At 37.1% G+C, this 24,915-nt stretch overlaps 1 protein-coding gene across 1 annotated transcript in view; it reads right to left on the reverse strand.

The window, feature by feature from the left end:
* SLC1A3 (solute carrier family 1 member 3) overlaps window positions 1-24,915 on the reverse strand; it is a 65,385-nt gene that overhangs the window by 35,580 nt on the left and 4,890 nt on the right. The window contains exon 3 of the mRNA XM_058043856.1: window positions 10,595-10,732. Within this exon, the coding sequence (XP_057899839.1) occupies window positions 10,595-10,732 (138 nt within the window). The remainder of the gene's footprint in view (window positions 1-10,594; window positions 10,733-24,915) is intronic.

The raw sequence follows: 24,915 nt of genomic DNA on the forward strand, positions 1-24,915 counted from the left end.
TAAATGGAAATAATATGTTATTGGTCAAAAACTGTCAGTTATCAAAAAGCAAAAAAAAGAGTGAAAACAAGGCTAGAAGAACTAATGATAGTATATGTTTTTGAAAGTGACAATGTTCTGCAAGTTTTCAAACAATCTGTATAGCTGATGCAATTCTTCAGAAAGTAGTTTGTGCCTTATCACATTTCACAGTGCTGATGAAACAATTATATGTGTTACTTCTCCTGGTGTGCAAGTACTTCCAGTAATATCCCTGGTGTTCCCAAAATTCAGCCTCAGGAATTTTCTTCCTTGGATTCTTTCAGTTTTCATAAGCAGTTACAGCAAAGACAGACTGGCAAGGAACAAAATATTATGAAATTGTGCTATATTTGAATGTAGGAAAGGAGGACGTGGATCACAACGTTCAAGGGAGAGCTGAGGAGGTGGAAGGAGTAGGAAAGGGAAAGCTGATAAACCCTGAAAGAAGCCTGCATGGAGGTAACTATGCCCACATTTTCTGGCTGTTTGTTGTTATATTTTGATAATGTGATAATGGCTCTTACACCGTTGCTATTTGTAAGTTACCCAGAAGTGGAATAATAAAGAGCTACCAGGTCTGTAGTGCATGGTGGCTTGCTCTAGCTGTTTTATTTTGAAGTCCAATTTCATGCCAATGGAGTGAGTTAATGTCTGGGTAAGGTGAGATGATTCTTAAATCCTGCAATTGTTTGTTTCCTTGGTTTTGAACTGGTTCTTGAAGAGCTGTCTGTGCCATAAAGCTGAAACTCTATACAGCAGTCAATGCCTCGGAGTAATTGGGAGGTGAAATCTCAGCAAGTGAGACATACTTTCAATCTGTAAAGAAAGGAGTGCAAAACCAACATAAAACTACGGGATAAAAATTAGTCCAGAGGTTGTCCAACCCATTTGTCTTCACATTTATCTGACAACAGGTTCTTACTGAAGGACTAAGAGGAAGAGAAAAAGATAGAGTAAATTGCCCTTGTTTGCCCTCCCTGCAACAAGGGAGCAGTGGGATCTAGGGCCTTGCTAAATTGCTAGTTTCCAAATTTATTAGCCAGTGATGACTGTGTCTGCAAACTCTTTTAATTTAATTTTAATTTTAAATTATTTACTTAAATTAATTTGATTTTAATTTGAAGCTATTAACATAATTGAACTGAATTGTGTCACGTGAAAAAGTACTTCCTTGTCTTTAATAGAAATGCATGCTCTTGTTATTTCTTAGGACACCCTATTTTTCCTTTATTGTGAAATACAGTTAGGAGATATAGTAATAATTAGCCACTGCATTATAGCTTCTGCAAGGAATTAATGATTTCTGTGGACTTTTACAGCAACTTCTGTGCCTGTTTTTTTTTCAAAGAAATGAAGTCTGTTTAATTCCTCCTTGTCTTTCACTGGAACTTCATTCTAGCTCTGTCCCCCTCTCTGGACTGCCCACAGTGAGTCTGAGAACTCTTGCCTGTCCTATTGCCCATTTGAGAACTCCTGATTAGGTGTAGCACATTTCCCTTTCCCAGGTGTATTACTTTGCACTTGCCACCATTCTAGTTCATCTGTCAGGTTATCACAGGCTCATTCATTATTGAAGACATCATTCTTTACAGTTTCAGTATTCAATATCCTGAACAAAATGCTTGCTCAGTGTCCTAATTCTCAAAATGCTGAGAGTTGGTTTTGCAGTTTGGACATTTTGCTGTACAAAATTTCTGTTTACAAACTAATGTAACTGACTTTACAGCTGATTTTTAATATTTTTGAGGGTTTTTTGTGTTTCAGGTCTGGTTTTTCTGTAATCAACAGAAAATAGTTTACATTAAACTCAAAAAAGTGCTTTAAGTTTTCCCTAATACATTTTCAGTCCTTCTGCCTTGACTGAAATGTTAAGAAAAAGACAGTATGGTTTTACAATGGTCCACCAGTGCTCAGGCAAGATGCTTTAATTTTTATGTGTTCTTTCAAATAGTTTTTGCTTTGTCAGCAAGCAAAGTATTGATGTTATGCGTTTGAACTAAGACATAAAAGCAAAACTAAATCTTTGTGGGTGGGAGGTTATCCCTATTGTTAATTCAGCTGGAATCTCGTGCAGAATGCAAACTAAATAAAAGTATAACAACCTGTTATTCAATACTTTGGGCAGCAACTAAACTTATATTTTGCAATGAAGTTTAAATCAGCCTTCAATTAAGGACCACTAGCTAAACTGAATTATTTTAGTGGAGCTTTTGAGTTTAACTATCTTTAGTTATTGTAGACTTTGTTCTTGATCACCCCTGCTGTTTCTGCTGCTCTCACAGACTCAGACTTCAAAAACCATGCTGCTCTGTACTTTCTGCTTTTGAATGCTCTGTGTCCTGCTTAGGTTTTCTCTTTTATGGTATAATCAAATTTTATCTTATACAGACTCTTATTTTGTGTGGGAATTTAATCTCTGCTGTTATTGCATTTTAATTCTTGGTCAAATTTGACTAAGAATTCACTAAGAATTGTTCCCATAGGCTCTTGTGAGGGTAGTTTTTTGTGTATTCCATATTGCCAAATTGTTTCAGAAATTAGTTAATATTTATTTTTATGAGCTTTTCTGGAGTCCTTGCTTTTAGCATTTGCATAGGTTGAGATGTATGGCAGTTTTTGAGGAAGATGTTCTACCCAAAGATATATTTATTGTACAAATACTTATGACATTTCATTATGATTTTCTGGCTTCCATGCCTTGTAAAATGCTAGGTGTAGTTTATTTCCTAACTGATTGCCAGCACACTCAGAAACTGAACATAATTTCTTTAGAATTTTTACACGAAATTTGATGTTTCTAGATGCTGAATACTTCCTAAGCTGCCTTTTTTCCTTCTGATTTTAAGTGCAACTGCCTGTTATTTAAACTCAGAATTTAAATTTAAAAATACTTTTCCAAAATATTTAAGATTATTTTAAGCACTTTAAAACTGCAGAGTGTAACAATTTAAGAAGGTTAAAATCTTGTCACCTGTGGGTACCTATATAAGTAATGATTATTAAAGACTATATGCCAGACTTGATAGACACCTGTTTTATACAGAAATACATCTACTGAAGGGAAGGTCTTTAAATTTGTTTTATTATAGAGGAGTGCTTGTATATATTTAGCTTCTGTTGGCCTAAATCTAGTATAAAGATGCTATTTTCAGATGAAACTGTTTCTGAACTTGGATCAATATTTGCGATGTTTCTTCAACTGATTTTTTAACCTGACAGGATATTCTGTTTACAAGATGACTGGATCTCTACTAACTTTGTAGTTTATACGCCCACAGTTTAAGACAGTCTCTATTTTGGACACACAAAAATCAAAGCATGACTTTTCCTTTATTTTCTCTAAGTATGTAAATGTTCAAATTAAATAACTGTCATTCAGTTATGTAAATTGCATACGCAAATATCCATATGAATGCATGAATTCATTTGTGCGTGAAATGTACAAGTGCATAAAACTAAAGCTGCCATGTAGTTCAGCTTTTACAATATTGATGTGCTTATAAAGCTTTGGGTGGCAGAGAAAGAGGAAAGAGTTGCCTAGAAAGAAGATAAGTTACTTTTAAAATAATATTTTATACCTTAAAAGAAAGCCATAAATGAAAAAAGAATACACCCTTCGGATGTCCATGAATTTGTTACTCATAGTAGGCTTCATACTACAGGACATGTGTATGGAATTCCTCTATAGAGATATCCCAATACAAATACATAGGCAGCTCAAATTCACTGACAATCCAAGAAGTGCTTTACTCAGAGAGAATTTATTAATTCTTTTCCCTATAACTGGAGTCAGCTGAAATGGATGTAAAACTTTTTATTGATTTGGTGGGTATTAATTATTCTGACTTCTAAAATTCTTTCTATGGACCATCAAAAGTTAGAATTTTTGAAAAATCAGAAAATATGCCAAATTTTGGAATTTGGAAAATGGGTTCATTGCTCTGGTGGCTGGCTAAACTGACCAAATACTACATAACTGCTTCTTGGGTTTTGTGTATGAACTGCATTAACTGAATCAGGAATGCTCTATTTCTTAAACTTTTCTTAAACACAGAAGTCTAAGACTGACTTTTATCAATGTTTTTACCTTCCAGCTTAACTGTGAGTGCTAAGATGTTTCTCAGGTAATGGCTATGTGTCTGTTCTGCCAGAATGAATTACAGGGAATTACTGCTAGGTCTCCCATTTTTTTCCTTTGGGAGAGAATTAACTGGCTCCACAGGTCTGTTCTGCCTGAATGAGAGACCTTCCATCTGTTGAAATTACCATAAATACTGTAGCTGATATGAGACAGCACCTGGGGCCTTGTAGTGGGTGACAGACTTTTTTCCACAGTGCACTTGTCAGCCAGCAGATAGGAGAACACAGGAATTTCTTAGAGGCTTCAAGCAGTGTGGGTCCTGCTCCAACAAACCTAGACATGCGCTGCTTTCACAGCCCCTTTTTTGAAGGGCCGATGCACAGGTCCCTCCCTGTTGTGTGCTCTGATGTGAAAGGTTGAGATGAGCAAATTAAAAATTCTGGTCCTTTATGTTTACTGCTATTACTTTATTATAATAATAAAGGAGATTGCTATTGTCAAAGAAAATATTAATGATTAGTAGAGGTTAGTTGATAGCATTTGCATCTAGTTACTCTTCAAGGGTCATTTACTTTTTCATTCCAACATTAAAAAGGCAAATATAAAACCTAATTTCTTAAGTTTAATAACATTGGACTATTTTCTAGAATTATCTCTTTATAGAAGGTAGTGTACATCTGCTGTCAGGATGTGGGAGGCTGAGTCACTGCATCATAGTCCCCTGTCATACACCCTAATTTAAGTCCATCGTTGTAACTAAAATAGTTATATGGATCTGCTGAGCTATCCTTCATGCCTTTACTAAAATTTCCATCGCATATCAATCATTCAATCGTCTTCTTCTCTGCCTAATATCTATAAAAAAACCTAAAAACACTTCACCAGCAGTCCATCTGAAAGGAGAAAGAAAGCAGAGATGCAGAAGGGAAACATGATTTTCCTAAGGTTGTACGAAATGTCACAGCACTGACTTTCTACATTTTACATCCGCAAGTAGCAACTGGAAAAAAATAGCTTTTCTCCAGTAGAATATGCTCATGTCCAGATGCTGCATTTTTCCTGATTTAGGTAAGGGAGTGACTTGGAGGCTATGTCAAGTTCAGCTGTTTGAACATTACCCTTGTTCATTGTTGGCAATTTTAAGCAACTGCAGCTACCACTTGTCGGTTAGTTGTGAATTCTGAGAGTGCTTTGTTTTATTACTTAAGTAATTTTGTGTGTCTTATTTTATCTCACTGAGGATAAACACCTTATTCCTTACTGGATGTTTTTAACAGGCACCATCCATTGCACTCCTTTGATAGCAAAACTGAAAAGCATTGTATGCACTTGAGAGTTTGCTTAAGAAGATTCCATCCATGGAAATCCCAGCTTTCTTCTCTTTGGCAACACTTTCCATAGTTTGTGTAGCAGTAACTACTATGAACATTTTCATGAAGTTTCAGGAAAAATTCCTGTGTCTCTGAGTCTGCCCCCAAAAAAATCACTCGTGTCTCCTGCAGTACTCAGTGTTGTTGACAGTCATTGAAACCCTACAGAGGCAGGGAAGTTTGTTTCTTCCAGAACCCACTAACAATAGCTGCATTATGTGAGTTACAAAGTTAAAAAATTTAAACTAAGATATTATACAAAGTACATATTAAAATGCTCTTCTACTTTCAAGTAAATTTTCCGTGCTCGTTCTTTTAAACTGTTTTTCCACACAGCCTTCTATTTTTGGCAGGGGATCCATGGTCTGTGTTTGTACAGAACCTTTCACACAAAATCCTGGTAAGTGGTTAAGACTTATTTGCTCCGTATTAGTGTTACCCCTTAAGCAGTTTGGACAATCAGTATTGTCTAGTGTGTTGTACTGGTGCTCGCAAATGGGCTTTTTGCTTGGTTCTGTAATTGCTGTATAATCCTTGGCGAGCCAGCAGACCTCGGTTTTACTGTTTCTATACTCCTATTCTCCTTCCCTATCTTGATGTATGTTAGTAAACAAACTGTAGACTTAGTGTTGTGCAGCGGGCAGCAAAAATTAGTGTCAGGTCTAGAATGGGCTTCTTATGCTTTGCTATAATTTACCAGACAAAGATATCTGAAATAATTGCACAGAATTTAATACCAGTTCACTTGCACTTAAAAGCAGTTGTCCCTGTAAAAGTAAATTCCAAGCTCTTAAAATTTTGTGGAAGGAGAAGAAGTCTATTAAACTGAACCATGTCTAGAACTGTGCAAAATATCTGCAAATAACCCTCACAAAATTTCTCTAGCTTTAATATTTCTCACTAATATTATGTTAAAACTATGCTCTTCATAAAGACTAGTTGTGAATCATTTTCATGGAAGGGATTTCAGGAAATAAATGGTTTTGTTAAGAAAAGATACCTCATTCTGATTGCATTATATTCAGTCAATAGCTGAAACATGCAGAAAAAATTTGTGGGACAGTTTTAAGGACTGGACTTTCAATTTCATGATCATCTTGGTGTAACAGCTTAAAAATGTTAGTGCATAGTGCTCTTATTGCTGGTGCAATTTTCTCTGGCTTTGGCTATTTCATTATGATAACTGCTATCATATTCATATATATTTGTTTTATGTACCTTTTAGGGACAATGTATATTTTAAAATAATTGTGTAAAGCAATTTTCATGTCATATGGTTTAAGCTGTAATGAAACAAGAAAACATAAAATAGTTTTTCTCTTATAACTGCTGCAAATTCAAAACAGAAACAGAGCAAAATTGTCAGCTTTGTGTTTGCATAGGAATTCATATTTAAATTCATATTTAAGATCTGGCCATAATACAATCCAAACTGGAATTTATTTATTTGGTTATTTACATTTCCTCTCATATACCATGGTATAATCTTGCCTTTGACTTTATATGAGATCCCCATTGGGAATGCTGACATAGGATTTTTTCATTTTAAAGACTGTACACAATAAACCCAACATAGAGTATGGAGCTGAATTTGTGTCTAGACCACAAAAATAAATAATATAAACATGCATATAATAATATTTTTCTACAAACATGAAAAGATGGTGAATGGTATGCAAATAACCTCCATTTTCTCCCAAGCAGATGTTAGTACATGCCTGGTAAAACACTCGTCAGAAGATAGAATCTCATGGAGAAAGCTGCACACCTGCTTGAACCACAGGCAATGGGGTAAGTCATAAGGCAAATGTGACTAAAAACCTCTGAAAGTGATCCTGCATTGCTTCTTTCATGAAATACAGAAACCAGGGTTAAAGAAATGTGACTGGATTGACTTCATCTTGCACAGTTTATTTTCCTGAGGTCTGTGAATAACCATCAGAACTGTTTACCTGAATGGCACAAGTCCTCAGTTTCTCAATTTATCTTTTATTTCTATAACAGTGCATTAACTATTAGTTGGATTTTATTGTTCTAACTTTGACAATCACAAAGTTGGCAAGGGAATGTAACCATCCCCAGCCTGTTTCTAATACCACAGAGTCCATAGTTTATGGTTTTGCCACAGTTACATCCATCACACTTGCATAAATACAAAAGGAAACCCAGGATATAATTTCTAGGAGACACTTTTGCTCCTGCAAACAGCAAAATATTTATTCAAATAATTAACAACTGAAAGAAACAAGTATGTTATCAGGATGAAGGCCTGGAGGAGTCACTTTGAGATTAGTTAAGACGCATCCACTTTGTTTGCACAAAAAATAAAGGAAATAAGAGATTTGCCTTCAATATATTGAGTAGTCTGAAGACTAACTTGAGAAGTATAAGACTTTAATCCACTGAATTATCCTATGTAAAAAAAGAATTTAAGCTTGCATAAAATTGCACAGTAGTACACCTGCAAAAGTTATATTTAATTATTATTTTTATATTAACTAATGCCTATGTGTCCATTTTAGTATGAGAGTTCTGCAGCAAATATGTAAAAACATCCTTCTTACAAAAACAATTTGTATGCTAAATGAGGCATTGTTCAGTGTAGAAAGGAGTTTTTTTCCACAAGTTTTAGAATAATATGGAAAAGTATTTTATTCCCATGAGAAAGAGTATAGTCTTGCAGTACTGAATGATTCTTGGAACGAAATTAAATATGCCATTTGTGAATTGCATTGAGTTTTCTCTGACTGCTGCCTACCCAACTAAAGAAGTTTAAAATGTTGTTATTCACCTTGAAAATTACTGTCTCTACTTCAAAGGGATCTCTAAGTATAATCCACTTAATATCACAAGGCACGTGGATGATAGGAAGGCACATCTTCCCAGTAGAGAAGATTTCTCTTTGCCAAAGAGAATTTGGCAATTATCTTTGCTTTTCTATAATAAAGAAAAATCGTTATGAAAAAAAAAAGAAAAAAAAGATAAAGGGCTTTAAAGGGAAAGAAACACACATAAAAGAAGGGTTTTGTTAGATTCCAGAGAATGAAGATTCTTTTCGGAATAGGATTACTTGGAAACTAATTTTTCTGATATTTCACAAAATCTCTCCTGAGAGCTGGTGACACAGCAAATGAGATGGTTTCATCAAAAGTCCAGCTCCTTGTGATGCTTGTGACCCTCTAAGATGAGTTTGCTGATCTTTACCTGAGCAAAGGTTTTCTACTTAGATTATTGAAAATCATTCAAATCCCTGTATAGGATGATCTGCTTAGTTTCCTGATTTACTTTGAGCTCTCTCAGAGAACCAGTGTGATTGCAGAGTTATAAGGAATTGAGAACTGATCAGATATATTTTCCTGAAATAATTCATCCTGCAAAATTGAGCAGCAGTGCCAGCTGACATTGAAAAGGGATAAATATCTCCCTTTTTCTACTTCTAATGGTTCTTCCATCTGAAGTGTCCTGCCAACCCACGGAGTTCTGTAGGTGAAAGGGACAAGAAGATGAGAGAATCTATGACATGAAACAAAACAATATAGTGGTTGGGAATAAAACCTACCCTTATTTCTCCTACAAAACTTATACTCCCTAGTTGCAGTGTTCATTTAAGTTTCAGTATCCATATAATGTGTGTGCATAGAAACAAACTTCACTTATTTTTTCTTTAAATATAAGAATTTTGTAATTGTGAATACCCATGTTTTCTGCTGTTGAATGAACAGCTTATACTTGTACACACCTTTGATTTCTCTGAACATGCGAGTCTCTGCTCATTTGCATTTTTAAGAGATCTTTACATTAACATATTTGACAATCAATTAAATAGAGAACAACTTATTATCTGGATTCTCAGTCAATCGAGGCAGTGTATTTGTGTTTTAGATACTAGGACTGAGCAGTGAGTGATTTTAATTAAGTTCTCCAAGCTGTCTATAGACTAAAATCCATACCTTCTTCTCTTCAGATAATTGAAAGAATAAATACATCACAGGTGTATCCTAAACATTCATAAAAAATCTGAGAGGTCCGCCACAAAACTTGGGTGGAATGCCAAGGCATACATCACCATAAGGAACTAAATATTACATCACTAGTTAAAGGAACAACTTGGTAAAGAGCATTCAAAGCTTGTTAGAGCTTCTGACCAGAAGACAACAAAACAGAACTGATGGAATTAAGTTTCTTCCAGACTTTTCATGTAATTCCATCTATCCCCTATGGACACAGGCACATTGAGGAAGTAATGAAAATGATCAGAGGACTGAAATATCTCTCTCATGAGGACAGGCTGAGAGCATTGGGGTTGCTCAGCCTGGAGAAGAGAAGGTTCCAGGGACACCTTAGAGCTCCTTCCAGTACCTGAAGGGCCTAAAGGGCACTTGTAGTGATAGGAGAGCAAATGGCTTAAACTAAAAGAAGGTAGTTTAGATTAGATATCGGGAATAAAATCTTTTACTATAGGTGTGATGGAGCACTGGCACAGGTTGCCCAGAGACCTTGTGGATGACCTGGTAGTGTCAGAGAACAATTGGATGGGGCTCTGAGCAATCTGCTCTAGTGGGAGGTGTCCCTGCCCATGGCAGGAGGACTGGAACCAGATTTTTAAGGTACCTTCCAACCTAAACAATTCTATTACAGGATTCCATTTTTTCTAATCTATTGATGGAAAACTAGGAGGCAGACAGATGTTTTGCATATCTGTGGTTACAGGTGTGTGTTATTGCCCACAATCAACAGTTTCAACTTTCTTGCGTTTTGGCACTGTGTCTTTGAGATACGTTATCTTTGATAATAATAGGACACTGTGGAGGAAATATCTGCTCAGATAGTAAAAGAAGAGAGTGGAGTACAGAGTCAGCTTCATAGCAGCTGCATATAGTAGCTTGTGCTGTTAGTCTGTCTATGAATTTGGAAAACCAACTTTCATTTTCTCTGTGTATTAATTCAAACCTCCTCTTACATTGTCTCTACAGCAGCAATAACAATGCCATGGCTTTCTGCAGATTATAACACTTCTAGGACATAGAATGTTCACTTTTTTGATTTTAGTGTGTGCATCTTTGTAAAATTATTCAAGAGAGGGTGTGTGGGGGTGTATTTTGTTTTGTTTTTCTTTGTTTACCTGTGACTAAACTGGATACAATTAGCGGCAGGACCAGCATCTGCAGCATCCTCATGAGTAGTTCTCCTGGAAACGAAAAGTATTTCACTTCCCGATAGCTCATCTTATATGATCGAAGAGAAAATCCCAGGATTACACCTGAAGGGAGGGAAAAGAGATATCGTTACTCAGTCTTTTAAAGAAGCAGTAGCATCTGAACATGAACATCTGTGAAGCATCTGAAAAAACATCTGTGCTGGACATATCTAATTGTAACCTGCACTCTTTACTATGCTGATTTACTTTCTCTGGTATCATCTACGAGTAGCTCTCCTGAAAATGTTAAGTTATTGCCATTTAGGAATTGTGTTCCCAATTTAGTGTTCCCAGTGAAACGCTGCAAACCACATCCCACTTGCTCAGCCCCCTGCTCCCTCCCCCTGTGGTGGGATAGAGAGGAGAGCTGGAGGCACAAAATGTAGACACCATGTATTGAGGCAATAACATTTTACTGAAGACAGCAATGAACTAAGAAAAAGAACAGTAATAATTTTAATAACGAAGTATGGAAGAGGTGAATGATTCACAGACAAGTGCTCACCATGCAGAAATCCCAAACATGCTCCAAGAACCAGAAGGGGCCCCTTCCCCTGACCCCAAAAATTACATCAGGCTTTATAGAATAACCCCTGGGTCCTGGCTGTGCCCCCTCCTGGCTGCTGCAAAAATTACCCCTCTCTTGGCCAGTATCAGCACAGTCATTTAGAATAATTTTTGTGCTGCTGTTTTTTTTAATCTGGACTACTGTCAAAGGTACACCTTGAGTGCTAATGAAAAGAAGCAATCCCTGCTACTACAGCCAAGTGTCTTGAATTCTGAGATTTTGAGTGTAATCCTATATGCAATGCATATACATACTAGCTACCAGTAGTCAGAAGTCTTGTCCATGCCTGTCTACTCTGTGGGCCTGATCCTACAGATGTACTTCAGATTGAAGGAGATAACCAGGACAGACATATTTGAGAATCCCCTTGTGGTTTAGTCTTTTCGAAGTCAAAAAAGAAGCAGGAGGTAAGCATCTCCACCCATGCCTACCTTCAGGAATACTGACACTTGCAAAGAAGCAGATAATCAGGGCTGAAAGGCCTTACTGGGTGATTAAGTGGTGGGTTTCAGTGCCTGAGGGACAGGAGCAGGGGAGTGCCTGGAGCCATTTATCTTGCTGGGAGCAGATAAATGGTGCTTGAGATACATTTACAAATGGAAGTCATCTGTGGGCTCATGTGTGGAAAGCTAAACTTCCCAGCTACAACTTTGAAGATTTTTGTCCTGTATTTGCCACCAACTGCTTTGTTTGCATATTTATTTAGTTATTTGGTCAGCTGACATGGCCAGTTGCAATTTGCAATTGTTAAATGGCGTGGTGCCTTATCTGATGTAGGACTGCTACACCCAGCCAAATAACACAGGGCTTTATCTGGAACACATTAACCATACACACGGTGAAACTCAACTATCTCTCCTCTCCATTCAAGACTCCATGTTCTTCACCACTGTCTGGTACTGGCATTTGGGTAAACTGTGTAGAAAGCTGGATCAGACAACTGATCCTGCTGCAAACCACAGTGGGTTTGCAGCAAACGAATTCATTTTACTGGGTTAATTTTCCGCCAGGTCAACTCCCTGATGCAATTATTTTGTGTGGCTACACAGGAGTTGGTGCCTTCCCTGGTAGATATGTGCCTCAGAGAAGAGTGGGATTGTTCTTTTTGAAAAGTAGACAGACTCAGGTTTCATAAAATGTTCTATGATGCTGCTCCTCAGTGATATTAGGCAGCAGAGCATTCCAGATCCATTCTAGATCATGTTAGAACTTGAGTACATACTGAAAATGCTGTAACATTGAACAACTTTGACAACTGCTAGTTCCAATTCTTAGTCTTTGTGGTTTTGCTTTTATTTAAAGACTGATTTTTGATTGGAACTTCCATAGAGAATATCTCCATGCCAAATTTTGCTAGCTAAAATATGCTGTCATGCCTCCTGCACCAGATTATTGACATCTGCTGGTGAAAGGAAACATTTATAACTCTCAATTTAGTGACCACTGTTTGATCATGACTTAGGGACTTTACCAGGTTGGTTAAGCAAGAGGAGTCCAGAAATGTCTTGCATAGAACAGAAAATAGAACTTTGTTCTAGAGCATAGTGTTACAGGATGGAGAGAAAAGTAACTAGAGTGCAAATGACACCGAGCATGGAGTTGGTGTTATGGAAAAGAATGGCAGGACTAGAAGGCATTTGTTTAGTCTCATTCATGTTCTGTGGTCTCAGGTAGCTAAAGAGCGTTTTGCATAAATTTTTTTTTTGGGGGGGTAAAATGACATAATTAAATGCATAGAAAAGGGGCCCCTGAATAATTCTTGCTTAAAAGACCTGCCTGAGAGTTTCCCTTCTTTTTGAAAAAGTTTTAAATTTTGCCGCTGAGTTACTCATTATTTTCTTTTTTTATGAGAAACACATTTCTCAGATATAAAGAATCCATCTGGACTTTTGTTTCTGCACTTAATGAGCACTACATTTTGACAACTGGGTAACAAGCAAACAGAGCTAGACTGGTTTCTTACTTAGGCCACAGTTCTGCAATTAGTTCCACATGAATTAATCCCTGCACTAGTACAAAGCCTCACTGAGGTTGGTAAGGGTTTCTGAGGCTGCTATAAGAACTAGTCCTTATGCTATGCTATAAGGGCTTGATTATCTATTCCACTACCATCCAAGCAGCACAAAGTGGCCTGAGATGGCTGTGTGAATGAATATTATTGGTAGCGAGAGTGAGTTTCTAAAGTTCCACGTAAACCTGTTGAGCCAAAAATTATTGGCTGTTTTTTGTCCTAACATGCTCTGTGCATAATTACAGGGTTTCCCAGCACTGCAGTTTACAGAAAGAATTTCTGCAATGTGAAAAGAAATGTGCCCTGGTAGTGTATTATGTTGAAATGGGTCAACACACAACAACTACTAATTCTTCAGCCTTAACCTTAGCACTGCTATTGATCTCTATGCAGTCATGCCCAAGACATGAGAACCTTTCTCTGACTCAGTTTCCCTGCTTGAAATGTAGATACAGCAGTAGCTGTTTCACAGATATTTCTGAAAATTGATTGTGTTCACACAGAACAAGAAGAAATTTAGACAAATTATTTCCTCCTTGTAGGGTTTGATAATGAATGCAGGACAGCATGATTTTACCAGTCCCTCTTGATTTTGGAATAAATTAAGATTGAACTTTATTTTCTGTTCCAAGTCTGAATAACTAAATGGTGGGTATAATATCCCATCTGACAAAGTTTAATTAACAAAATTCTTGAGACAGAAAACTCAAATTTGGCAAAGTAACTTTGTCTTTGAATTAGCTTCTTAGAACCAGCATTCACAGGCTTCAAATGGTGAGATAGCAGCATACAATGATGATGTAAAAATAGGCACAATGGCAAAGCATCAAAATAAAGTCCTGAACCAAGACCTGGTGGGAGGTACTAAACCTTTGGAAGAGGTGCAGTATTCCAACAACCATCCACTACTTTGTGTGTGGCAGGAGTTTTAGTGCTTCACGACCAAGACTGGGAAGATCACATACTGGAACTGGCCTTTCTCAGCAAAAGTTTCAAGTTTCAGGTTAATTCTGAAAATTGTAATGAGACAAAGCCTTGTGTGAAACAGGCTCCCACAACCTGTTGTGCAGGTTTCTGTGCACCCTTTGTAACAGAAAAGATCAACTAATCAACACTATCAGAGCCTGACTTCTCAAATGGTTAATAGTGTACCATTTCTGCACTGCAGCAAAGAGTAGATTTATCCACAGAATTTGGGCTTTTTCTGGACAAAAGTCAGTAGTGCCTGTTTAAGTTAACACAAATTCTATACATGTGTTTAGTGTATAACAGAACCATATTGTTAAATAATTTATACAGTCTATAATGAAAAGGTAAATTAGCTTAGAGTTATAAACGGACTTTTGAGGTGTTCTTGATGTAGCGATAGTTAAGTATATGGAAAAATTTATTTTTCCACTATAGTGATAAAGTTAAGTTTATGGAAAAAATTATTTGTAGATGATCCTGATGTAAATCAGAACAATCTAAAAAGCTAAAATTATTGCATTGATTTTATACCAATGTTTTTTGTGAATCAAAATGAAATTCAAGATGTATGAATACAGTGAAACTTGCAAGAAGCAGAAGGTGGAAATAGTTCTGGCAGTTAGAATAATGGGATGGAAATGGCGAAATGGTAGTTAGGATTTGGAATTCTTTATTCCAAAAATAGGACTATATTGATGAATGGCCAATGATCTTCACTTCTAGTCGCTGGGTACCAGAAAGAAAACAAATCTTCATGTTGGACTTTAACAACTATGGGTATACTTCTATGGCTAAAAAAACCCTACACAACCTTCTATACAAAATGTCTTTAACACATTAACATCAAAGTGTGATGAAGTAAGCAATAAAGTCAGGGTCTAAGTAATTGAAATGAATTCTTATGAGAATTCATTTCAATAACTGGTCTCAATCTTATTTCAGAGTTACACAGGAAATAAGACTATACAGTTATCTCAAACTTAAACTTTTTTACAATGCCCATGCTGTCTACTGCATGTTCAAGCAAGAAGTGCAGAATTCTGACAGATGTACTTCTCAATTGACCAAACATCACTTAAACATACTTCAGGAGAAAATTACTATTTGTTTTATCAATAATGGAACAAGAGCTGCTTTGTCCTTATCAGCACTTGCCAGTTAAGCCAGAACATACCACTAAGAGTTATATACACTTCTGCTCTTTACTGTAAATCTCAGAACACTGTTAAAGGAGGTCCATTTCAATATCCTTTCCCTTAATATATGTGGTACAGAATTACTTCTTCTTTTCCAGTAGGAAATAGAAAACTTCAAAACTAACTGGGAAAACAAAACACTTTATGCTGAGTAGAATGCTGTTCTAAACTAACAGCTGTTAATAGTTCAGTTCCAGAAAACCTTGTAACCACCAAGCAAATAACATTTTGTCCTATAACAGTAATTGGGCAAGAGCCATGAAGGGAATCAGGCTTCTACCAGTTTAATGGGACATTGTATATTTTTGTTAGCTCCACAGCCATTTCATTCCTTCATTCCTGCAGAGCTCCGGAATGACTGCTTTTGTTCTTTGGGTCATTTGTTATTGCTTAATTTACCATTTTGTTCTGACACCTTTTCTTTTAACAGCCAGCTTCTGATAAGTCCACAACTGTATTTACTTGAGACAAACAGGTAAATTACTTTTCCAGTGATAAGAAATACTTCAAGTTGCCGGCAAAATCTCTTTCTTAATTTCTTTCATTGCTTGCCACAAGAATCACCCAATTTGCTCAGCATGACTTTGATTTTAATAATTCTTGTTTCAGAATTTTATATTGAATCTTCACCCCCTAGTACACCTGGTGTATCACACCTGCCCTTTCCTTGCTTTCTGGTTCTCCCTATGTAGGTAGGAATGTGTGTTCCCTTTGAAACCATTTTATTGAACATAATGCCAGGTTATAACTGCATGATGACACTGCAGCAGAGAGTTTAAGGACCTGTGCTCCAAGCTGCCACATTAGATTCTATATTAAAGTGGAATATGTGTTGATTTGGACACAAGCTTTCTTTTGTCTGAGACATACTGTGAGTGCAGTCATGGGAGAAACAATGTGGAAGAGCTAGATATCCTAGACATGACAATCCCAGAAAAGATCTGGGATCTGCAAAAAGGGACATGTCCGAGAAAAGCAGGTTAATAGCAAAGTAAGAGTCATGGTGATGCCAGAGAGTTGTCCACTGCATCAGAAGAGAAGTCAGTGTGCAACCTTTGCTCAGGGGCCACAGGAGCTCACAGCTGTGCGGGGGAGACACAGCCTCAGGAACACCTGACCATGACCCTGATGGTTTGCTTTATCCTGTAAGAGAGATTGTTTTCCCCCAAAAACCCACACCACCCTTCTAACAGCAGTATTCAGTTTTACAGTTTGCAAAGATGCAGAGGCGTTTTATCATAAAAGTGTATTGTGGACATTTAGATCTAGATTAACAGAGATACATGGGCACTCAATTCCCAGCTCAGAGTCAAACACTCTGCCCAGCTCCGGAGGAGCCTGAATTTCTGACACATCTTTATATCTACAGCTATAAAGCACTTGCATGTTGCCTTTACTTGCAGACACAGCATCTCCTCCTTGGAATTTGTGGGCAGAAAACATGCAAGTGGAGAGGGGAATCTGGAGCTGTAAGAACTGATGTAACAAAGCAATGAGCAAAAGCACCATTTGACCAGAGGCTGCCTAAACTGGATACAAAATCTGAGGACAGCTTCTGAGTGCTGCTAAAAAGGCTTTTTAGAAACTATTGAAATTTGTCCTTTGCTATTTCTTTGCTCTAGTGTTAGACTCATACACTTTTTCCCTTTTGTCTCTAGTTGTTTGGCTCATTTGCCTGTCTTCCCCAATTAGGAGGTAATTTTGTTCCTTTGAGAACATGTCCAAAAAATTGTTCTCATTTTATCTAACTTCAACTTCTCTGCTTGCCTTTAACTGTTTTTAAAATTTTTTCACTTGTTTTCCTTGAACTGTTTTTGTGTTTACCTCTTGTTCGTAATTGATTTCTCACTTCTTCTTTTTAATTTTTTAAAAATTTTTATTTCCAGACAAGCAATTGCAGGGCATTAGCAGCAGATTTGGAATGAAGAGTTTTCACTGCTGGCACTGAAGCAGACTGTTCTTAATGGAATAGGGACATTATTCATGATTTCATCCTCAGACAAGAGACTTCATTGAAAGACAAACTATGCCTAGTTTATGTACTCTTGCTAGTCTCTGAGCTATATTAAAAAAATACTTTTAATGCAAAAAATAACAAATAATTCCATGAACAGGAATAATGTCTTACTATGCATATATAAACACTCAGACATTCACAGTATGTATCAGATTATATTTTATGTATTATTGCTTAGAATTAAGGTACTACTCTGTGCTTTACAAAGTTACTATAATAGCTGTTCCTTTAATGCCTGGCTTTACTTTGCTGCTTCATGTTCACGACTAAAGTTAATGTATTTATAAAATATAGATAAAAACAGATAAGAAAGCTGCTCTCTCATAGTTTATAGGGTATCTTTCCTGCTTTACATTTCTTTCTTTACTCTTTTTCCTTGGCTGCAAGTTGACATATTCCTTACCAGCACTGAATTCTACCTTTCCCTACTGTGGTTTCAGCTGCTCATCCATATTATTTTGTCTTTTTGACAGTATAGCTGCACAAAGGAATTGCAGACTGTGAGACTGAGACCACTCAGGTCCAAGAACTTTATGCAAACATTCACAGACAACAGAGCTCTACTCTGAGGAACTTCTGGCATAGTTTGACAGATATCTTGAAGCTGGATATGGACAGTTGCCTTTATTTTTTTTTTTTTAATTCCAGCTTAGACACACACTACAAAGAGTTCATTTTAGGCTGGACTATCTTGATATGCAGTTAAGCACCATCATTAGGAGGACATTCAAATTATGCATACATATCCCTGTGGAGCTAGTCCACCTTTTAATTCCTACAAAACCACCTGTTAATTTAGCTTAGCGCTGATAGTCTAAATCTGTAAATGACTTGTTTGACACTGAGGTTTAAGTATTTTGTTGAATCAAGATATGGCCATGCCAGGACTATCTATGGAACATATGGCAGACTTAGTTTAAAAAATTTCTTTTTTGTCCAGTATTTTGCTGAGACATGCAAACAACCAGGATAGACTGATAGGCAGCATTTCACCTTGTAGAATATAAGATTTTTGCCAAATCAGGTGTAAGCTTCACCATAACACTTTTTTTTAATGTTTGATTTTTTCGGTGAGTTCTTTCCATAAGAAAATCAGGCTCATGGCTGAAGTTCATGGAATCATGTCACCATTTTCTTAAAAAGATATCTGGGATGCTTTCAGTCCTTCGCTGTTTGATTATGAGCCACTTCATCCCTGAAATCCTCAGTATGGCTGTGAAACTATTCACAAATAGAACCCTCCGTCTATTTCTTTTACTTGCCAACAGCCCTTTCCAAAACATTAATTTCCAGAAGTGTTTAATTTCAGTTGATTAAAAGGATGTATCATGCCTTACTTCTTGTGAGTTAACTCATCTTGAAGATACATTGTAGCATATTTATTAATTTAGACCCAACCTCCATACAGGTAGTGACACCTCTTTTCCAACTGTTAGGTGTTATTTTGAATGGTAGAATTTTCCTATCTTAAAGGTCACAAAAATGGCACAGGGAAACTTGCACCTGGAATAATGCTTAGTTACACAGTAGGTACCTGAGTCCAGACTATGACCTTTCAAGTCCCTCCAGATAAAAAAAGCTTTGCTCTGAAAATCTATGAAGTTAATGGGCACTACTCCATTCGCACTGGAAGACTCCTCAGTTCTCACCCTTCTGCTTGTGTTTTTCTCAGATCTAAACATCTATTTGCCTAATTCCAGGCTAAATCCTGAGGGACTAGCAACTGAACACAACTGTCACACAGAATGCACAGAATCATCTGGACACACTCCCTGTGTCCCTGTTCTTGCTCCAAGCGCTGCTTCACAGCCTGGGGCTCCCTGTTATGGGTGAGCCTTTTCGTCATTGGGTTAAACACAATGCTGCCTTTTGCTCTCTTGGCTTTTGCATTCGTCCTTAGAAGTTTTACATTTCCCTCTACCTAAAACCACAGCTTAGAAAGGAATGGTGGAGTTGCCTTTCTCCTGTAACTTGCCTTTTGAGAGGAAAAGAATGACCTAGCTCCTCAAGTGCAGCTAACAGCACTCCCACCCGGGCTTCTGCACCTCCACTGGGTGAAAATGTCTGGCATGGTCGTGACTCAGAAAGGAGTGGGAGTAGGAACGCAAACCTGTTTGTTTGTTTGTTTGTTTGTTTGTTTGACTGCCTGTGTTCCTCCTGGAAGTTTTGGGCAGCTCCATGCTTAGGTCATGGGCTTGTGCAGCTACCCAGCTGAGTCTCCTTGCTCTAGCCCATGTGCTAAAAAGAGCTCTGAGATTTAGGTTCCGTGGGCAGCTTCCTTTGCTTGCACTTTGGACTTTGAAGAACGTGATTGCACATCCATATCTGTTTAATATATGGATTCCCAAGTCAAAAAAAAAAAAATTAAAAGACATCAAAATGCATGTAGTAGACTTACTTGTCAACTATCTTTGGTTAGTTCTCCCAGAAATTCCCTGATTATTGGTCCTGTATTACAAAGGCAATTCTACTCTTTTACTTTCATTTAGCCCTTGTGCATGGTAAAATCTAAGCATTTACTAGAGCCAGTTTGAGGGGCCAGATTATGTTGCAGTGTAAATGATGCTTAAAATTAAAGCCCCATCTTTTATAAATTTTGTTTTGAATAAATCAATTTACAGTTATACCAAGTTACAGTAAAAGGTGAAAAACAAGCACACACTTTGTAACTCTCAAGCTCATTTCTATTTATGGTCTTCTATCCATGCCAATAGAATATATGTACACATGCTAAATTTCAAGCAAGATATTGCATTTTTTTAACGCAGAGAAGAGAAAGGGAATTCAAAAGGCGAATAAAACTCATGCTAAAAGAAAGGATATGGGAGAATAACCAGGAAATATGAGTAACAGTAATATTTTGTTACTATCCTGATTCTCCTCTGATCCTTCTGGCTTTCTTTGCCTCTTTTCTAGCATTTAATTATTTTCCTTTTCACTGTTGTGCAGCTCATCACATGTATTATTTTACTCTTTTATTTTAAAAAGTCCCATGAAACCTAGAATGAAAATAAGTTTCTCTTGTATGGGTTTTATAGGGTTACACACCATGTGGTTTCATTGTGTTGATTGAAAGTGTAGACCCTGGCTATACAACTTCAAGTCTGGTGGGTTGACATAATAAATGCAATTATCCAGCTTCTACTAAAATTTCTCTGAAATAATTTCCATTTATTCTTTTACTATTTTCCATAGTTTATTCCCTACTCTATACCATATACATATTTTGTATCCATTAATAATTTAAGACTTCTTGGTGTGGAGCTTAGGTGTTGTCTAATATATGTTGTAGACTCCACAGAATATTCTGTGAACAACAGAGATGGAGAAATTTATATGGGAGACAGCAATTTCTTATTGCTCCTCACTAAGCACTTTTTTAACACCAGCCTTATTGCTCCGAAGCTCCAGTTAAACTGAATTGTAATATGCTGTGGGAAAAAAAAAATATTATCTATGCTAAATCCCATTGAATCGTAGAACCAGAGGCTGGAACAGACCTCTAAGATAATCAAGTTCAAGTCTTAACCCACCACTAAACCATGACCCAAAGTGCCACATCTACACAGATTTTCAGTGTCTGCAGGGATGGTGGCTCCATCAGATGCCCTGCTTCCCAGGGCAGACTTGTTCCAGTGTTTGACAACCCATTCAATGAAAGAATTTTTCCCAAAATCCAAACTAGACACCCTCTGACACATCTCCAGACCTTTTCCTCTTGTCCTGTGAGAAGAGGCCGATCCCCACCTGGCTAAGGCCTCCTTTCAGGGAGTTGTAGAGAGTGAGAAGGTCCCTCGAGACTCCTTTTCTCTTAAAACATCACAGGTCCCTCAGCTTTTCCTCACAGGACTTGAGCTCCAGACCCTTCCCCAGCTTTATTGTCTGTCTCTGGACTTGCTGCAGCACCTCAGTGTCCACCTTGCTGTAAGTTTACTTATCGTAGGATTACTGGGTTGTAATTAAAAATGAAATTAAATATAAAATTTTAAAGGAATGCACAGCGAACAGAAGGACTTTAGAGGATTGTCAGAGGATATGCACACCTACTGTGACTACAAGGATTATTTAATGAAGCTGGTGGTTGCAAAAGACCTGATTTTCCTTTAACAAGGCATGAAAAATAAAAAAAATTAGTGTGTCTCAGCTATGGATCTAGATGTCTATGCTATACTACAACACAAATTCTCCCAATGCCTGCATTTTTATCTTACTTTTTTTTTAGCAGCCTTTTCAACATCTAGAATATCTAGCCCCTTTGTTTATTTCTTTTTAATATTGGATTTATTAGTAAAGTTTTTCAAATGCACTTAAAGATAAGAATTTTATAAAAACATTTTTTTATGATATCATATAATCACTTGAAACTCTCAGATGCCTGGCTATTTCAAGGAATTTTGTCAGAATTTTAAGCTAAATGAATATTTTCAGGAATTAATGAACAACTGAACATACCATCTTCAGCCACACCTTCACTGTGGCCAGCTCAAAAGCATTTCATCTCCAATGACATCTTGTTCTAGCTTTACAAGTACAAGGATCTAACAATGTTAAATATTTATTCAGCATACAAATCACTGGCATCTTGCTTATGATTTTGCGCTGCCTTCCAGTCACCACAGCAATTATAGTCCCTGTCTACTGAAAAAATGGAAAGGGCTGGCAAGCCCTAATGCCGGTTTATTCCATGTTCATGTGTCTTTTCTGACCCCTTTCAGGATCAACACAAAATTTTTCTTGAGAATCCTTGAGATAACTAGTGTTTCAGTTGACCATACTCTAATGGCATTCAGAGAATTTTCTTGTAAAATCTCTGAGAAACCACATCCTAAATGCCCCACACTGTTACTGCCATGCATTTCACCTAGGAGAGCTTTGAATTTTGATTTTTAAGAAGCATTACTATGTACATACATTTATTTTTAACTTCTAGAGAGAATTTTGAGGATCTCAACAGCCTTTTTTCAATCTGTATAAAGAGTGGAATGAATGAATGTTTCTCTGCACTGTTTTATGACCATTGAGACATTCTGCTTTTGAGCACCACTTTGCAAGTCCACTGATTCGACAGTTTAGAGTGTTAGGATAGAAATAAGCTGATACTTGGCTTGTAAAGATTTTGCATCTTTACTGAGCATTTATGCACAACTGTTCTCTCCAGAATGCTTAATTGTTATTCATGAGGTAGCCAAGTTTATTGTTGTTACTCTGTGCCATGTGTGGCAGTTCAACAATCATTGCTGTTTCATTTCAGTAACAACAAAATGAATTGTGGTAAGAAATGTGGATTGTGATAATATATTAACATTATTTTATTTTGCTGTTAAACTAGAGTACTGTTTGTATTTCACAGTCTGACTTTTACTGGTGTCTTCTTAATGGCAGAATTAAGGTTCTTTGCATTTCTATACTTTTTCTTGCTTTTGAAAAGAATAATCTCTTTTGGAGCTTTAAGTGTCACTCTGAGTTTTATGATGCATGTTCATGCTTCTTTTTCTTCCAAAATTATAGCTATTTTATACTTAAAAAAAAAAAGGTTTTGAGTAGCAAATTTTTCAGACTGTTACTTAGGAAGGTTTTGTCACTCAGTGAGAAGTCAGTTGCATTGGTCGGGTTCTTTAGGAGAGCCCTGAGACAGAGTCAGCCTCTGAGTTCAGCATAAAAACAATTAATTTCTCTTTAACTGTAGTCAACTGTCTTGATTTTCTTGTATATATCTTATCTCCTTTTTTTGTATAATCTCTCTCTTTATGCTTCAACTTATTCTTTTACCTAAAAACTCAGGTCCCACAGCTGTTTCTCCTTCAGTGATGGATCTTCATTTTGTTCTCATGCAAATTTAACCAATCCTGCACTAGGATTTGTCACAGTGTTCAATGTCAATATATAGTGAACTCAAATACTCTTCTCTGGGTATGTCAGCCTCACCCTTAAGTGGACACAGAAATCTGTCAATAGCAGAAAAGGCGGTGCTTCAACACACAAGGCTGCTGTTTTTGTGGGAATTATCCTGAGTTTTGTCTACCTGCCTATCACAGACTTGTACCTCACAGGTCTTTAAGCTGTTGTTCAGAATGGGAGTCTCTGGAGATAGGAGAATCTCATTCCCTGTCCTCCTTTGCACAACTTTTCACTGTTTAGATATTTCAAGGGCTCTGTGGGTGTTTTGTCTTCTGTGTCACGAGAGATCCTTTCAAGGCTTTATTTATCTCTTTGCTTTTTCTCTTCAGGGAAAGGGGGCAAGGCAAGACCTGTCTTCTTCCTGTTCTTTTAGCTAGTTTTTTTTGTTAAACTCTGGAAAGCTTTGGAATCTCCCACATGGTGTGTGCTGTAGCAGAACAGAGGTTGCCTGGTTTAATCTATATTTCACACCTATTGTGAGATTGCTGGCAATTACAGAAGCCTGGCTTCAGTGACACAGCCAGACCTGCATTCCCTCTTCCCTTTGAGGAAACAGGGAGTCAGAAAACATGGATCCATCCCCCTCCTCCTTGAATGTCCCAGCAGACAACTGCAACATGTATATACCCCTGGCAAAAGGATTTTAGCTAGTGAATTGGAGCTCAATAACTAAGCAGAAACTCCTTTTCATAGTATTTGCTTCACAGCCTCCTCTGTTTCAATTAAAACAGCATTTCACTGCAGGCAGCTTCCGAGGATCTCTGCTCAGCAGTGCTCTGTATCTCAGTCCTGTCCTTTAGTACAAGTTCAGAACTCACAGGAAGATTCTTTGGCATTTAGAATCCTGCCAGAGTCTGGGTTCCTGTGCCATTTTTGAGAAAATAGGATGTGAGAATGAAGGCTGGCTGATAAAGGAAGTGTATCTGAAAGGAAGGAGTTTTTGGGGACAGGATGATGGTTCTGAGTAGCGTGGGAGAGCCTTAGATTTTGCCAGTAATTTGGCTAGCACTTCAAAGTTTGTGAGACTTCCTGCAGATTTTCCATGAGCCACCATGTTCCCTACACTACCCTCAAGTGCTCCTGGTCATTGTGATATTCTCAATTTACCAGTGGTCAGCCTCAAAAATTTATCTCACAGGATTGCTCTCATCTACTAAGTCTTGGCAAGATTGACTACAGAAATCATAATATCTTTATGTGAACAAGAAAAATGTGAAAAAATGGCGTCATAACTTGCTTTTTGACTATGCTTTTCTCCAAGTTTCTTGAAGGGCTTGAGAAAAGTTTAAATTTCACTAAAAATATTAACAATTTTTATGACAATGTGCTAGACAGACCCCACCTATGCAGAAGGTGTAGTCTGAAGGACATTCCATGCATTTTTATGGGAATAGGGAATAGTTCTAAGTATTTTTCAGCATGAATTATAGCTTCTTGGATCTTCATCACTATGTTTTTAATGAGTAATTGGCTTAGTATGGTAACAGCTAGTGAATTTAGTTCAGAATTTAGTTTAGAATCAGAGTAACAACAGATGGCTATATAAATGTCTGTATTTCTCCTTGTCATGTGAATACCAGAAAAATA

The sequence above is a fragment of the Melospiza georgiana genome, chromosome Z (assembly GCF_028018845.1).
Source record: "Melospiza georgiana isolate bMelGeo1 chromosome Z, bMelGeo1.pri, whole genome shotgun sequence".
Taxonomy (NCBI): Eukaryota; Metazoa; Chordata; class Aves; order Passeriformes; family Passerellidae; genus Melospiza; species Melospiza georgiana.